General features: G+C 34.1%; 2 protein-coding genes and 1 pseudogene across 2 annotated transcripts; 1 reads left to right on the top strand and 2 right to left on the bottom strand.

Annotated features, from left to right (window-relative positions):
• The first annotated feature begins 3227 nt into the window (after positions 1–3227).
• Positions 3228–8505, top strand: LOC120091632 (bidirectional sugar transporter SWEET5-like). Its single transcript, XM_039049733.2, has 7 exons — positions 3228–3337; positions 3610–3652; positions 4491–4527; positions 4921–5137; positions 6434–6595; positions 7360–7479; positions 8163–8505. Exons 2-7 carry the CDS (start codon positions 3610–3612, stop codon positions 8322–8324), a joined length of 741 nt encoding a protein of 246 aa, XP_038905661.1. The 5' UTR covers positions 3228–3337; the 3' UTR covers positions 8325–8505.
• A 755-nt stretch (positions 8506–9260) lies between these two features.
• LOC150032746 (secreted RxLR effector protein 161 pseudogene) lies at positions 9261–9947 on the bottom strand (annotated as a pseudogene).
• A 7809-nt stretch (positions 9948–17756) lies between these two features.
• Positions 17757–18287, bottom strand: LOC150032745 (uncharacterized). Its single transcript, XM_090307007.1, has one exon. It carries the CDS (start codon positions 18285–18287, stop codon positions 17757–17759), a length of 531 nt encoding a protein of 176 aa, XP_090163133.1.
• Between the last annotated feature and the right edge of the window lie 618 nt (positions 18288–18905).

Raw genomic sequence — 18905 nt, 5'->3', positions numbered from 1 at the left:
AGGGTAAGAAGTGTGGATGAAATAATTTATTTTTCAAAAACAAAAACAAAAAACCAAATAGTTATTAAATAGATCTTATTGTTATTATTGTGCTCGAAACACACCATGATAATTGTCCTAGACAACATAATTTGAGAATAAAGATTTAGTTTCTCCTTTTTACCATTATTGTACTAAAAAAATTAGATATAAGCACTTATTGTTACTATAGACAAATATTATTCTTAGAACTACGTACGTTGGCTAGCCATAGCAACTATTGGTTGGTGAATAATATTGGGTGTCCAGACTAAGGTTTCGTTTGAGATTTCTTTTGGACGGTCGAAAGCAATTCTATAAGAATCTTTACTATTTTTAGATGTTTGCGTAAATAGATTCTTTTTTAGATGTCGATTGATAATCATTTCGTTTTTTTTACTTTTTTTTGTTTTTTTTTTTTTGAAATTAAGCCATATTTCCTCCAATTTTTTACCATGATTTGCATACTTATTAATTATAATGATTGAATTCTTAGCCATATTCTAAAAATGAAAACAAGTTTAGGAAAAAATTTGGAGATAGAAATAGTGTCTATAGGTTTAATTTTAAAAAACAAAATCACTTTTTTTTCTTTTTAAATCATTTATATATAAGTTGATATCTAATATATAAATTTCATAAGTTAATTATTTTTAATTTTATAGTTTAAATTATAAACTATATAGTTATATTTCTTTAAATTATATGATGAAAGTATTAAAAAAAATATCGTTATATAAAATTGAAATGAAGAAATACCATTTCAATTTTCATATTTAAATATAAGTGCATTTAAAAAAAAAAAGTTAACTAATATAAATTGTAAGATATTTTATTTAATATAAATTATTTGTACAAATTTAAGAAAATAGTAGTTATAAAAATGTCGAATCATTCAAAGTATTATTGATAAAGATGAAATAGATGTGGAAGGAAAAAAGAAAGATATACAAAAGGATGAGAATTAAAACTGTTAGCCAGAGAGTGGCGGATTTTTAGGAAAGCCTACAGAAAATTGTCTCTTGGATATCAACTTATATATATATTATATAACATGATTTAATCTTTATATTATGTTATACGTATTTTAATTTAAGAAAAAATAACGAGTTTAGAGTATTAAATATTATAAATTTCTTTATTTATTTTAATGTAATTTTGTATTTGAAAATTTCAAATTCTAAATCTTGAGGGTCTATAAATTTACAAACATTGGTTCAAAATTTCTAGTGTTTGGATTCTAAAAATAAAAAATGAAAAAATATTATGCAAACAAATATTAATTAAATTTATTTGATACGATGAATCTAAAAATATAAAACATGTAATCTAAATTGCAGACCAAATAAATTGTAAAATTTTGAAAATTAAAGATATAAATTATTAAAGTAAAAATGTTTAACATTTGTTAAAATTGAAAAAGGGAGCTGCCATTAAGGTATTGTTTTCTTTGATGAATTTAAAATATGAGGATGTATATATTAGTTTTAGTTTGATAATAATTGAACATTTGAATAGCACATGCTAACTTATAAACTTGGCTCACACCTATCCAACAAGTTACCTCTAATTTAACATATTCAATCACTTTTTGTCTTTTTATTTCTTTTTTTGAAAAATGATTCTATCATCCCCTTTGAACCTTCATCCCAAAAACTAAAGTTAAAATGCTTTATGTATATAATATAAATGACAATAATGCAAAATCCTCATCATAATAAAGCATGTTTGGTAGATGATAGTTAGAGAAAATTGTAGTCGTTAGGAATGAAAATCATAATTGATAATTAATTGTCATCATTATAACTTATCAGAACATAGTCTCAAGATAGATGACAGTTTCTAACTACGTATCCTTACGTGATTTTTCATCAAATTTCAAACTTGTTATGCGTAGTGTATGTCAAAGAAGGCGAGATGAATCACACAACTCTAACTCATCCTAACTTTCAACACCTATTTTCCTTTTGGGTTTTTTTGTACGGATGACTCTTTTTTGGAGGACCAAATGAAAAATGGGTATCTTTTTTAAATTGAATAAAAAATGGTCTTTTGCTTATGTCAGCATCTTGTGAATTTACTCATTTAACCCTAAAACCTATCCACGTGCTGTGATTTATAAGTTTTCTTCATACTTGATACATGATACTCGATCTCGATACTTGATCTTCAATGCTTGATGCTCTGCGTCTATGCTTTATGTTATATGATCTATGCTATATACTAGCTACATGCTACTAGATCCTCGATCCTTGATGCTTCATACTTGATGCATTACACTCTATGCTCTAGGTTATGTGCTCTATGCTATATATTAACTACATGCTACTCGATCCTCGATACTCTAGGCCCTATGTTGTATGCTCTATGCTCGATTCAGAAGGTCACTTGATGCTCGATGCTCTAATATTATATACTTAATGCTTGACTCAAAGAGATGCAAAAAAAATAAAATAAAAAGCAACGAAAGGGGTAAAAAAAAGAAGAAATGCACAAAAAAGAACAAAAGAAAAAATAGAAGAAGAAATGCAGAAAGAAAAATTAAAAAAAAAAAAGAAAAAGGAAGAAGAAGAAACTCAAAAAAATGAAAAAAAAAAACGCTACAAAATGAAGAAAATAGAAGAATAATGCATTTAAGGTTAAAGTGGTAATTTTACACAATGGTGACATAAGCATAAGACCAAATTTCATTGGTTTTCAAAATGATACTCATTTTCATTTGTGCATTTTATTTTAGGCCATCTATGTCATTTCCCCTTTTCTTTTTACTTCTTGTATAAAACATTAACATCATAACATATCCGACCCGACTTTAAAAAATATCGACATACCAAATTACAAGTGGGATGAATTTTAATGATGGTGGTGAAAAACATGAATGTTGCTAGTAGTAAGACAAGTAATATTTTAATAAAGATATGTAGGTCAACTAATTTCATGTGACATATCCATCCAATTTACTAACAAAAGAACACCTTAATCAATGACAACTCACAAAGCTACTCTCTTAAACTAAGAGAAATTCAATATATACATTACCTTATCATATAAAGCTGACAACTTCAAAAAGTGAAGTCAGAAATAAATAAATAAATCAAAATTCCCAAAAACCATCACGGACCGTCTTTACATATTTATCCATACAATTTGATATTCTTCATTGCATGTGCTTCAATGAATTTAAAAATGGCCATTTTATGTGTATAAAAAGGCCAATTTTGAAGATGTTTCCTCATCTATCTCCCATGCATTAATTTACACTAAGAATTTTTCTTGGAATTGAGATCCTAGGGAGACAAATAGAGAGACAAATATCAAGGTAAATTCCAAATGAACTAAATATTTTCAAACTCCAATCTGACATAAAATTCCCTTCTCCAAATTCAATCAAACAAATATTCCAAATTCAATCAGGAATCATTCTGACAAACCATTCCTACTCCCAAATCACTCACCTCTTCATTAACAACCAAACAAACAAACAAACCCCTTTTCTTCATTACCTTTTTCCTATTTCTACTTTCTTTCTGAAGTTCTATCAATCTTCTCATTACTTTTGTTTTGTGTTTCTATCTCCATTCGAAATTGAAGATGGTAAGCGCCAACCTCGCTCGGTTTATCGTTGGCGTTATCGGTAACTATTGCTAATCTTACTGATCTTATTACTGCTTGCATCTCATTCTATTTTGTCTTCCATTTCTTTAGACGTTTAGATTTAATTTCTATACTTTTAATAAATCTTAAAATTAGTCATTTAGATGTAGTTTTAAGGTTAAGTTTTATTAAACTTGGTAAAATAATAATAATAATAATGATAATTCTCATTCAAGAAAAGATATAATATAGATATACGTTTCTAAAAGTTAGAGTAGAATGATTGTAGATGCTTTTCTTTAAAAAAAAAAAAAGTGAGAAGATTAAATTTAGATGTATTAAAAGTACCAAAATTAAATTTGGACAATAATCACTAATTTCTAATGTTGTGATTAAATCATTAAACTTTCAATGTTATGTTTAATACATCTAATTTGTCTTTGATATATTCAACATTTAAATGTTAATACTACTAATAATAAAGAACCTATTATCCACATAATTGTTATTTGTGTCTAATAGAAGCTTGACATTTTAATTTTGTGTCTGTTAATTCTATAATTTTTTTTTAAAAAAATATTTAGTAAGTTTTGATCTATTATAATATAAGAAATTTAAAACTCAACTACTGATAGTTTAACGTTGGTTTTAAAAATTTGAAGAAATGACTAAACAAAAAAACCAAAATTAAAAGTTTAGAAATTATATATATAATTTTGAAAGACTTATTAGGACTGAAGATTAAATTTTTGTTGGGATTAAATTTTTAAGGGAACCTATAAAAAAGCTCCTAGTTATTTTCAGGATTGAATTAAAAGAAAATTGTTTGTGATTATTTAATTATTTTGCTCTCTAAATCCTCAAATTTAAATGTGTAGGAAATGTCATCTCCTTTGGCCTCTTTCTCTCGCCATTGTAAGTTTTCTCTTTTTCAATTTATGTTCTTCATTTTATTCAATTCAATAATTTAACTCTTTTTATCGGTTCATTTTAATTCTTGAACTTTGAAATTATTTAAAAAAAGTATCAAGATAGTATTTTCATGTGAAAGACATAAGTTAAATATGCTAGTAGTAATAATTAAAAAACATATGTAAAATCATTTACAATTCAATTTCGACTATACAGAAAATTAACATCGTTGTTACCCATTCATTTCAACTCAAAACATTTTGTTGACACATATACACCATTTACAACATGATTAACAAAATTAATTTTACACATCAACTATCAGGTCAATTTACATATGACTCTAATATTCGAGTAATTTGTATAATTTAACTATTTATATGAAACATTATGCAGACCAACATTTTACGAAATAATCAAGAAGAAATCAGTGGAGGAATTCAAGCCAGATCCTTATATTGCAACCGCGCTGAACTGTATGTTTTGGGTATTCTATGGAATGCCTTTTGTTCATCCCGATAGCTTTTTGGTGATCACCATTAACTCGGTTGGACTTCTTTTTGAGATAATTTATTTGACCATCTTCTTCCTCTATGCTGATTATAGAGGCCGGGTAATTTTCAATTTTCCATAATTTCCATTGCTATTATTATTATTTCTCTTCTTGATTTTTTAACTACAAATCTAATGTAATTTATAAATTAAAAAACGTTGGTTATTAATCACTATAAGAGCATAACTTTCAACTAGTTTAAGTATATATTCTCAAGTTTTTGATCAAGAGATCATGTTGTTGAAGTAAAAAATTGATATATATATCTTGGTTAATTATAGATTTATGTTAATCAAATCAACTAAAAACAATTATTAAAGTTAATTAATGATTAATAAGTTCTAAATATTACTATATTTAAATTATTTTTCAAAACGATGCTATAGTTGTAAATATTTCAGAAAATTAAGCAAGACCTGCCGTATAATTTTCCCACGAAATTCTAGGCAAAAATGGTTTATTTTGGGTCCAATGTCCATTTTGATGACTTTTTATGATAAATAGAAAAACATGTTTAATAGTCTTTTTTTTTTTTTTTTCCCCCTAGTTTTTTATTCAATAATATAAAATGATTATAGCATATTTCTCATTCTCTAAAACATAAAATTAACAACACTTTGTTTAGAATTAAAATATTAAGGCCCGTTTGGTAACCATTTCATTTTTTAGCCTTTTATTTTTTTTTAAATTAAGCTTAAAGATACTTCTTTATTATCTATTTTTTAACAATAATTAAAAAACCAAGACAAGTTTTGAAAAATAAAAAAAGTATCTTTTAAAAATTCTTTTTTGTTTTTGGTTGGTTAAGAATTCTACCATTGTACTTAATAAAAATGTAAATTATTATAAAAAAAAAGAAGAAAATAGATTTAATATTTTAATTTTTTTAAAAAAAACTTACCAAACGAGGTCAAAATATTTGATATTTTTAATTTTTAATTTTTTGTGAAACTTTGAAAATAAAACGCCAAATTCAGAAAAAAAAAAAAAAAAGAAAGAAGAAATGAGAGGCACTAGACATGTCTTTTTCTATATATGTTTTTATTTCTAAACTTTCAAGTTATTTTAGAAATTAATAATGTTCCTTAAATTAATAAAAAAAAGACAAGGATTAATTTTATGCTTCTCTTTCATAAAAATAATTTTTTTTTTAAGAAAAATGTTATATGGCACATTATTATTGAGTGTCTCAACTGCTTCCTTCTTTCATTGTAAATAAAATAAAAAGACGAAGGTGTTTTTTATATTATTGTACTAAGGATTAATTTTTTTTATTCTTAGATTTTATTTGATTCATTAAAAAAAATCTCGAAAATCTCTCACAATTTTATGTTATTTTATTTGGTGTTATTTCAGACGAAAGTGTGCATCTCTCTTCTAATAGAACTCATATTCGTGTCCATCGTTATTCACATAACCATATTAGCTTTGCGAGGAACAAAGAATAGATCATTGATGGTTGGAATTATTTGTGACATTTTCAACATCTTGATGTATATTTCTCCTCTAACCATTATGGTAAGTAAATTCCAATTTACTTCTTATTGTGATACATTGAAAAAAAACAATAAAATTGTCTTCTCTCATTTAAATTATGTGTTATTAGAATAAAATATTTAGCCAAAACGAGCATAACTCAATAGACATATAATATGTGTTGTCGACTATGAGATCTTTAGTTTGAATCCTATCATTTGTTATTGTACTAAAAAAATAAAATAAAAAGACTAGAGTTAAAATATTTTAATATAACTTTTTAAGATTAAGTTATCAAATTTAGCTTATGAATTTTGAGAGTTATGTCTGTTTGTTTTAATCTTAGCTTAGAAAATAAAAATTTAGTCTTTAGACTTTTAAAATTTTGAAAATTCATGAACCTACCTATAACAAAGTTAATTTTTTTTGAGGTTCTATTGAACACAAAATTCAAATTTATATATAATATGTCAGTAACTTATTAAACATAAAATTAAAAATTCATTAACCAAATAAATACAAACTCTCACAATCTTAAGACTAAATTTGTAATTTAACCATTGAAATTACAATTTTTAAGTTGATGATGATAATGATACACTTCATGAATTAAATTAATACTCAATTACGCACACAGAATTTTGTAATGATTTAACATAGCCTACATTATTGATGAATGAAAAATGAATATGGACCTTTTTTCGTGTTAAATATAAATTGATTTGAACCTCTAAAATTTCTTAGGAAAAAATATATATTTGATGCTAATTGAACTATAACTATACTAATCTTTTTTATTTCAACAGAAAAAGGTGATAAAGACAAAGAGTGTCAAGTATATGCCATTTACTCTCTCATTAGCCAGCTTTCTCAACGGTTGCATTTGGATGTCTTATGCCCTGATCAAATTTGATATCTATATCTTGGTACGTACTTTACACTTTAAATGCAAACACTTGATATGGTGAAGAAAAAAAAATAATTAAACTATGAGTTTATTATTGAAGAGTACTTTGGATCTCATAAACATAATTTTGGAGATATATCTCTATTTTATGAATTATTATGAAACTATTTTGGTTAAATAATATTAAAATAGCAATATAGTAGGAATAATTAATAATTAATATTTTCATAACAATATTTTTAAAGAACTGTAAATATAGAAAAATCTATCAGTGATAAACTCTATTAGATTCTATCACTTGTAAACTCTATCATTGATAGGCTTTTATTAGCTAGTAATGGACTACTTCTACTATCACTGAGAGTTAAATTTAAATTTTGTTATATTTGTAATTTTTTTTCCATTGTGCTATATCTGAAATTACTTTAGGCCCGATTACTATGTTTGCAACTATCCCTATTTTTTATGTAACCATTCAACATTTTCTCAGATATGCTAGATATAAAATCAATTGCTTAGGATTTTTTTTTATAAAATTTCTAACAGGTTAAAGACCTACTAAATACAAAAATAAAGTTTAAGAGAATATTAGAAATTCATTTGGATGACTTATTAGATAAAAAGATTAAGTTGAAGGGTCTAATATTTGCATGGATGCACATATTAATTGACATTTGTTCTTGCTTTTGAGAAATGTTGCAGATTTGCAATGGAGTTGGAGTACTTTCAGGCCTCCTTCAACTATTTCTATATGCATATTACTCCATAACAGGTACAAAAGAGGAAGAAATTATAGAGAAGGAACCAAACAAAGAACAAAATAAGGTCCAACTGTCCGTCATAGAAGGACCATGCAAAGTCTAAAAGTGTTGTTTTTTTAGTAATTTAGAATTCGGGCTAAGTGAGCCCTTAATTAGCTTTTTTGTCTTTGTATTAATCAAACTAACTGTCATTATTGTTTTGGCATTTTCATTTTCATTCATGATTCGGTTAGGGACTTTTCTTTCTATATTAATATGACTTTATGAAAATTGTTGATCTTGAATATCCATGTGTTAATTAAAAAAAATGATTGAGACTAAAGGTTCAAGTTTGTATTTAAAAATGAAAAATGATGTGTCAAATTGCTTCTACTCACAAGTCAAATACAAAGACATAAACATGAGTAAAGCCAAGATAACTAAAGCGAGAGAAATAAGAGCCAATGAACATAAAGAGTTGGTAACCCAGTTCGATATAGCCACATCTACGTTTAGGAGGCACTTGACCTGAATGAAAAGGTTCCACTAGTCAACTTCCAAAATGAGTATCTCTAGTCAACTTCCGTGCACATGCTCTGTTGAAAGTAAAGAATTTATCCACTCTGTAGACAAGTGTTTTAGAAGCTCGAAGATTCTTCTAACCGAGGCGAGGCCATACAAATTCTTCTCGTTGTCTTTAATCTCTGGATCCTTGAATTGGTTGAGTACCATCTTTAAAACTCTGATTGATACTCCCAAAATGACTCGTTTTTTTTCTTCAGGAAATTGAAGATGTATATATCAAGTATATTTCTACAAGGAACTATACAAGGGTATAAATACTGACTAACACCCTAAGAATAGAGCCTAACTATATCTTAAAGACTCTCCAAAGGAGACCTAGTATACATTCACACCCTCCCTCAAACTCAAGGTGGTAAGGTTGGAATCAACTTGAGTTTGTTAAGTAGTTAGAGAAAATGACCGGGAGGCAAAGGTTTGGTGAGAATGTCGGCGGGTTGCTCTGCGGTGGAAGCAGAGCGAAAAATTAGAGTTTCGCTCAAGAGATGATGATGAACAAAGTGATAATCATTCTCAATATGCTTGGTGTGTTCATGAAAAACATCATTATATGCAATCTGGATGGCATTACGATTGTCACAGTGAAGTATAGTTCTGACGTAGCATCAACCAAAGCACGATATTCAGACTCCGTACTAGAACGGGAAACAACACTTTGTTTCTTATTGCGCCAAGAAATGAGAGAATTACCGAGGTAGAAATAATAAGCGGAGGTAGAACGCCGGTTAGTGGGGTCACCAACCCAATCAATATCAGAATAGCCTGATAAAACCAAGGAAGAATGGGAAGAAAACTGAAGTCCATGCCCTAAAGTACCTTTGACATAACGGAGAATATGAAAAACAACAGTAAAATGAATGGTCCGAGGGGCGGCCATGAACTGATTAACAATGTGAACAAGATATGCAATGTCAAGATGAGTGACTGTCAGATAAATAATACTAACAACAAGCTGCTGATAGATACTGGCATCCTCACGTGGAATTCCATGAAATGGAGTCAAGTGAACATTGGGACCGAGTGGTGTTGAAGCTGTAGCAGAGTCTATAACACCAAAGCGCATCAAAATATCCAAGGCATACTTTACTTGAGACAATGTATAACTAGCAGAGCTCAACGATACTTCAAGGCCAATAAAGTAACTGAGTGAACTCAAGTCCTTCATCTCAAAGTGTTCGCCAAGCTAGCATTGTAGATCAGAGATAGCATGAGGATCATCCTCAACAATAATCTTATCATAAACATATAGGAGAAGTAGAACAATACCATGAATTGTCTGCCGTGTAAATAGTGTTATGTCATGAGAATTGGACGTATATCCAAGTTGAATGATAGTGGAACTAAAAGTTGCAAACCAAGCTCGAGGGGCTTGCTTCAAACCATACATTGCTTGGCGAAGGAGGCATACCTTCTGGGATGAAAAAGAGACACCTGGGAGTGGTTGCATGTATACTTCCTCAGATAAGGTCCCATAAAGAAGGCGTTCTTGACTTCCATTTGAAAAAGTGGCTACTGTTTAGCTACAGTAACTATTAAGAGACACTGAACAGATGTCATTTTTGGCACAGGTGCAAAGGTGTTTTCGTAATTGATCCATACTTTTGAGAATATACTTTTTCTACCAACCGAGCTTTATAATGCTCAACAGAAGTGTCAAAGTGAGTTTTGATCTTGTAGACTCACTTGTAACCAATGAGGCTTTTCCCGGGGGGGGGGGGGGGGGGGGGGGAGGATAAGTCAACATAGTCTTGTGTGTGCATTTTGTCGAGATTCTGAAGTTCTCTTCTCATAGCTTACTACCACAAAGGATTAGTATTTGCCTCACAAAAAGAGGTAGGTTCAACCAACGAACTGATAGTAGAAAAACAAACAAAATCTCAAAGGTGAGTAGAATGCGCCCTTACTCTAGTGGAGCGTCAAACAGAAGAGGCTAGATCAAGAACAGGTCTAGATTCAACAGGTGAGATAGAAGGCTGATCAAGGTCAACAGAGATAGGGACAGATTGGTCAAGCTCAGAATCATCAGAAGATGCAGAAGAAGGGAAAAGATCAAACAAACCATTAGAAACATAGAGAAGAGGACTCAAGAGAGAATCATGAAAGGTTGAGAGACTAGAGAGAATAATGTGCTCCCAAAAAGTCACATGGCGGGAGATGTGCAATCTGTTAGAAAGAGGGTCCCAATAACGGAAACCTTTTTGTTAAGTTCCATCGCCAAGAAAGCAATAGAGATGCGCACGTGGTTCTAATTTGGTGTATCCATGAGGGTAAAGAAGTACAAAACATGCACAACCAAAGACCTAAGGTTAGAGTAATTAGGGGAAGTACTATATAAACGTTCAAACGGAGAAGCATTTTGAAGAACAGGTGAAGAAAGACGATTGATTGTGTAGACAGAGGTAAGAGCGGCTTCACCCCAAAACTTTGCAAGATAGAAGTCAGATAGAAGTTGGGCCTAGAAGAAGTCGAGGATGTGACGATGTTTCCGCTCTGCTCGCCCATTCTGTTGAGAGGTATGAGGACAACAATGCTGAACAAGAGTGTTTTGTTGGGTGATAAAGAAAAGGAGCTTGGAGTCCTTATATTCCAAGGCGTTATCTGTACGCAGAACCTTGGTTGTGCGAGAAAACTGAGTATGAACCATATTAGCAAAATCAATATATATTTAAGATAGGGAAGAGCGGTGTTTAAGGAAATATATCCATGTAAACTGAGAGTAATCATCAATGAATAAAACGAAGTAGCGATACCCATTGACAGTGGAAATAGGAGCTGGTCCCCAAATATCAGAGTAAATTAAGTCAAAAGGAATATCGTTTATAGAACTAGACTGAGAAAAACACAATGAGGGTTGTTTTGTAAGTTTGCAATTCAAACAGTCAAAAGATACAAACTTGGAGACATTATTCAAATTGTGACTAGAGATAAATGACTGAGTTTTTCGGAAGAAGCATGGCCGAGATGGAGATGCCACTGATCGATAGCAGAGTCGGTGACAGGGGCAAAAAGAGAACAAATAGAAAGTCAAAGAAATGTGAGCTAAAAAAATCTTCCCACTTTTCAGCCAGTACCAATCATCTATCCCGTCCGCAGATCCTGAACCTGACACCTAGTAAAAGAAAAAGACATCGTTAAACCAAGGTCACACAATTGCCCGATAGAGACAAGATTAAAGGACAGATTTGGAACACAATAAGTATTAGAAAGCTATAACAGGGATGTGTCAACAGAGGCAACATAGGATATGATCATACAATTACCATCAGCAGCATAAATAGAAGGAAGAGATTTGGCAAGAGTGGATGCAGTCGGAAGAGAAAAATCAGATGTCATATGGTTACAATAAATGGAATCAAGAAGCCATCTATTACCTAGAGAGACAGCAAACACGGAGGAATTGGATGAAATCACCTGTTTAAGCAAGTCTTGTAAGTTACTCATTTGAAAAGTAAACGGGGAAGGTTCATAGTCAGCAAAAGAGGCAGCAGCAACAGTAGAAGCAGAGCTAGGATTAGGTTTAAAAGATCAAGACTTAGAAGTATGTCTCGGTGGTCACAGTGGTCTTGTAGGACAGTTGTCCAGAATATGACCTCTTTTATGACATTATCTGCACTCGACTTTTGTATAGTCATCAAACTTATGCCCAATAAGCTTACAACTTTTACAAAAGGAAGCTCCAAAAGTATTAGGTATATGAGTGCTGGCGAGTACAACCTCTGATTGCCGGGAAGGAGTGATGCTAAGACATTTTTTTTCAAACATAATTTCTTGAATTGCTGCATCAAAAGACAGAAGGGGACTACGATGGAGCAAAGCAGCATGGTCAACCCATATTCTGGATGAAGCCCCATAAGAAGATTAATAAGGCGAAGGTGATCAGTACTAATTTTAGCTTGATCCAATTGTGTCCAGATAGGCTGAATTGTAGATAAGTAGCCATTAACAGATTGCCCCGTCTCCTAAGTAAGATTAATCAGAGTGTTGTGCAGTTGATAGTAGTGAGCTAAGCCAACAGACCGAAACCGGGTAGACAGGAAATCTGATAAACTCTTGGCATCATCAAACACATCAAACTGAACGTGAATGGCCGGTATAGATGTATTTTCGAGCGTGATGATTTAATGGTTTTTGCTGTCCCAATCCTTTAATCGTTTAAGAAATTTAGTATCGTCCTCAATGGATATCTTGACTGGCTGGGGAATATTACCAGTGAAAATTCGCCATAATTTATGCCCGATTAGGAAACTCTTCATTTGATGCCCAAGTAATGTAATTTATCCCATCAAGAATAGTACAAATGGGACGAAATACATGATCTTTTTCCATGTGGCTTGGCGGCTTAGAAGGAGAAGAAACAGCCTCAAATGCTTGGCTTGACTAAAACCGTCTCAGCGGCTTGACTTGGACAAAATCAACTCGGCTAGACAGAAACGGCTTGACTTGGCCTGACAGGACCGACTCGGCTCGACTTTATAGGATCGACTCAACTCAGCTTGACAGGACTGGCTTGGCTCGACAGGACCGGCTCAGGTAGACTTAATAGGAGCAGCTCGGCTCGGCTCGACAAGATCGACTTGGCTTGGCTTGATGGAATCGGTGCAATTTGACGGATCTGGGCGGCTCGACTCGGGAAGGTAGACCTAGATGGCTCGACTGGGTAGAATCGATAGACCAAAAACGAGCTCATCGGATCTACAACAGACGCTGACATTGATGTAATGGACCGGCTAGACAGAGCTACAGCGAAGTTTTGAATGCACGGGATCTGGACTGACTGGACGCACGAGATCTGAAACATGACCAACTGGATGGATCTACAGAGAACGGATGCCAGAACGACTTGAGACCAACTGACACAGAGTGGACGCCGAACAGATCTGCAACGGATCTACAACAGAGAATGGATTTGAGAACGGATTTGCAACGGATCTACAACTGAGAATGGACTTGAGAACGGATCTGACAGAGAACGACTGGACATCGGTTTGGATGGATCTAACACGTTCGACCTTGTTGCGTCAAAGCTCACCGGATCTGGAGAGGTGTAGATTTAGAGCCTGAACTATACATGGAACGGTTGAAGATGGAAGAGGGCTCTGATACCAAGTTAAAGATGTATATATCAAGTATATTTGTACAAGGAACTGTACAGGGGTATAAATACTGTACTAATACCCTAAGAATAGAGCCTAACCATATCCTAAAGACTTTCCAAATACGACTCTCCAAAGGAGACCTAGTATATATTCACATAGGAAAAGCAGTTCCTTGACTAGTGTCTTTGGATGGAAAAGACACATAATCAGAAAGGAAACATTGCTGAAATTTTCCGTGTTGATAATAGGGATCGGAGAATATGCATTTTACTTTCAGAAAGCACAGACAAAAGGGACTGAATATCTTTCTTGTCTATGACCACTTTCAAATTGAACCTGAGTAAAAAAGACTTTTTTTTCATCAAGGATAGACCAGCAGAAGACCAAATTACCTATCTTTTTCACCCTCTTCTAATGAAGACAACCTAATACATACTTATCCTGAAGTTCTATCTCTTTGAAGCTCCCCTGACACAAACTCAAAGAATATTTCTCTAGGAGAAGAAGAAATCCCCCTCGAATTATGACATACTGAAAGTGGAAGCAGAGGAAGGCCTCAACTGGGACCATGCGGTATTAGTCACAAGACATTGCTTTCATGACGTCTGGTTAAAGATCTTTAAAAAAATCAGGGCACAAACGGATTCGAAGCTGACCTACAAAACTTTTCATGCAAAAAAGGCAACCACCTTCCTCGAAGACAAGGAACAAGTTAAACTCCTTTGTAGATACAATGGTGGGGGAGTGTGGGACATTTTTATGTCAAGTTTGAAATTTGGATGACTTTTATCCATGCAACACGAAGTTGTTTCCTAGCTATGCAACACGAATTGGCTTTTTATCCCGCCGATTATACTGGTCGATGACAACAAAAATTCCAAGAACAATTAAAATTCTGATAGTGACAGAAGAAATGATGAGATCGGCGATGTGAACAATATGGGGAACAGAAAAACTCTTACAACGAAGGAAAAAGGAAAACAAAAAATGGTTGAAGAAGAAAGGGGACGTCCAATCATAAAGAGGAAGGTATCTTTTCTTTTTTCTTTCTTTCTTTTTTTTTTTTTTTTGAATAGGTAATATTATTATACAACAACAAGAGGGATCCTATAGCTTGAGATCAAGGCATCAAAGCATAAGAAGCACCTACAAAGATGCCCAGTGGCGAGAAAACAAAACAAACAGAAAGGAAAATACGAACAAATAACAAAACATCCAGAAGAAAAAAAGACACCCCACAATCGGGGACCTTAGAAACTTGAAATACAGAGGTAAAGTATCCAAACAAAGAACGAAGAAATTAGACAAACTAGATAAGTCCATGAAGATCAATCCACCACAAAGCAATACGTGCACGAACCATAGAGACAATAAGCTGAAACACAGTAGACACCAATCTCTGCTGACCGCCGTGTAACTGATGGTTCCTCTCTTGCCAAATATAGTAAATCGATGCACACCAAAAGACTTTGAATAACTTAATCCTCACACCCTTACCAGTCCCCACCCGACACATCCAATTCAACTCCACATCCCAACTAGCAACACGATGAGATGAACCCAACAAACGCATCAAACCCTTCTAAATTTCACGCCCAAACACAAGTCAAAGAACAGATGATCCATGGACTCTACCTCACCCAAACAGAGCAGACAAACATTGTCCACCTACTGATCCCATCTCCTCAACCAATCCCAAATGCCCAACCTATCCTTCACTGCCAACCAGGCACAAAATGAATGCCTTGGAATATTACCCCTAGACCAAACCAAACAAGCCCAAGCCACCCTAGGACGCAAACTCTCCTATGCACTGGAAATAGTGAAATGATCATTACCACTCGGAACCCAAACCCAACTATCCTCCTCCTCCACCTTTGGAACCACATCCTGAACCAAATCCCACAAATCACACAACTCCCAAGATAACAAAGGCCAATGCCAATAACCATCATCAGATAAGAAATTTGAGTGTTTAGCCTTATGACAGCTCACAACATCATAGACCATCCCTTCCCCATAATTCTCCAAGATAGACCCCATAGGCAACCACGGAACCCACCAAGCAAAACATCTCCTCCCATTACCAACTTGTATCTTGACCAGCGGCTTAAGCCTATCCCGACAATGTAATCTCGCCCTTAAACACCACAACCACCCCAACTCCAAGCAAATTTCCCATAAAGATCACCCTCAAAGCATATACGCTTCTATCAAGCAACCCACAAAGACCCAGATTGCACAAGCAATAACCATAACAATTTCAAAATAGGTACCACATTCTAGAAAGGTGTATGGTGAATACCCAAACACCCTTTAGATTTTGGCAAATAAACCTCATCCTAAGCAACACGCACACCCCCTCTACCATCAACTCGTCCACACCACAAGTACGCCCGTAAGATACGATCCACCTCCTGGCCAACAAAAACAGGCAACACAAAAACGCTAGACCAGTAAACCTAGAAGCTCTACAACATTGACTGGACTAATTGCATGTGCCCCGCAAAAGAGAGAGATCTCGCAGCCCAACTTCTAATCCTCGCAGTAATCTTCTGAATCAATAAGGCACAATCCCCAACCTTTAACCTACCCAACAACAAAGGCAACCCAAGATAACACACAGGTAATGACTCTAGGGCAAACCCCATACTCCTAGCCAGGTCCCTCGCAACATCACCAGAAACACCAGCAAAAAATATAGAGCCTTTCCCAACATTAGCCACCAACCTAGAAAACCTTGCAAACTGATGTAACATCTAATTCACAAAACTCAATGAGGCATAATCAACTTCACAAAAAATTATGAGAACATCCACAAACGACAAGTGAGTCAGCCTCACCTTCTCACACCTATGATGAAACACAAAAGAGAGAGGAGGATTGTTCAACATACAGGATAAGACCTCTATAGCCAGCACAAACAAAAATGGAAATAGAGGATTTCCCTGCCGTAACCCTTTCCTACCAAGAAAGTATCCCTCTAGAACACCTTTAATCATCACGGAGAAGAACGGGGAGGTAACACAAGCACGAATCTTGCTCACAAACTTTAAAGGTGTTCCAATAGCCAGAAGAACATCAAATGAAAAGTCCCAATTAACAAAGTCATAGGTTTTTTGAAGATCCACCTTCAACACATAGCACGGTTTACCTCTGTTAAGCTGATAACCCCCAACAAGCTTTTGGCACAGAAGAATGTTATCAATGATACTTCGCCCTGGAACATATGTAGATTGTTTCCCACTAATAAACTGAGGCAAACACACATGAAGTCTATCAGCAATCATCCTTGAGATGCACTTATATGTCACATTACAACACGCAATAGGGCGAAAATCCTCCATACGATTAGCCCCAGGTCTCTTAGGGATGAGGGTAAAAGTCATGGCATTCACCCCATTGGGAAGATAACACGTAAGAAAGAAATGACAAATAGCTGAGCAAAAATCATCCCCCACCACACTCCAAGTAGATTTATAAAACTCCACAGGAAAACCATCCGGACCAGGAACTTTTTCCAATTTCATTGAGAACAAGACATTACGCACTTCGTCCCAAGTAACCAGTCTGCACATCTCTTGAATACAATCATTAGGCTAATGAAACTTCACAATAGCATCAATTTGGGAGGTAAGATCTCTATAACCCACCTTCTGTGACCCCAAACTCCCACTAAAATATTTAACAGCCACTTCCGCCACCCTGCTATGAGAAGACTGAAAAATCCCATCAGAATCATACACCGATAGTAAACCATTCTTCACCAAATGCGCTTGAACAATCCGGTGAAAAAATGACGTGTTCTGGTCCTCTAACTCCAACCATCGAACACGAGACTTCTAACGAAGTGAAGCCTCCTCCAGTCTCACTAGTCTCTAGAACTCCCCAGTCGCCATAGCAGCCTCCCGAATCAAAATATCAGAAGATGGGTTAGACTCTACCGCAACTTGAGCAACCTTCAACCTTCCTCTGGCCTCCCGAGTCAAGCTACTCAAACCCTCTATCTTCCTCCTAAAAATACTACGTAGGACTGGTTTTAAGGCTTTCAAGTCCCTCATCAAACTAACTAAAAGGGACACTCCAGGATGCGATTTCCGAATAGAATCCACAACAGTAAAAAAATCAGCAAAATTAGCCCAATGATTAAAATAACGAAACGTGGGAACTAGACGTGTAACATAAATATCAATGGTGACCAAAACGGGGCTATGATCAGAAATTCCCCACGACCACACCCTAATCTTAGTAAGAGGACACAAATCCAACCACAACTCATTCACAAGGAATCTATTTAATCTACGCAGAATACCAGCCCCCTTAACTTTACTCGTCCATGTAAAACAGTTACCCTGAAGACCCAACTCTACCAGGTCAACCTCATGAATAGCTGCATCAAACTCCTCCATCTCACCCCCTAAAGGCCTCCGAAAGGTTGCGAATTTCATTAAAATCACCCATAATTGCCTCATTGATTTGCCAAGAAGAGCAAATATCCACTAACGATCTCCAGAGGGCATGCCTCTCAGCCATATTATTAGAAGCATATACAACAGTTACATTCAGAGTAACCGACGAGATTAGCTCCCTAAGACACCCTATAATACACTGTTTATTAATAATCGAAGGAGAAAAGTCAAACAGATTCTTTTTGCACATCACCCAAGTACACCCCACACCTCTAGGCCTATAACTACACACATACTTCTAGGAACCCCCAAATCGGCCAAACATTGTATTAAAGTTCTCTGCTCGCACCCTAGTCTCAAGTAGACAACAAAAGCTAACTGAAGATGAACAAAGAAAATCCATCTCCACCCTACATTTAATAGGGTCATTCAACCTCCTAACATTCCAAGAGCACCAAATCATAATACTGACAAAACCTACCCATTGTTTCCTCCCACAATTCTATTGCTCGTATTCCCAGTATTACCATCTAGAACAAGCAACGGATTAGGATCAAATTGCACTAAAACCAGTGCAAGTGAGTCACCCCCCTCCTCTCGCAGAATACCGAACTGGTT

This window comes from Benincasa hispida, chromosome 11, assembly GCF_027475165.1.
Source record: "Benincasa hispida cultivar pf3 chromosome 11, pf3_genome.v1.1, whole genome shotgun sequence".
NCBI classification, from domain to species: Eukaryota; Viridiplantae; Streptophyta; class Magnoliopsida; order Cucurbitales; family Cucurbitaceae; genus Benincasa; species Benincasa hispida.
Note: the sequence above shows the minus strand (reverse complement) of the source record. Positions and strands in the feature narration are given on the sequence as shown.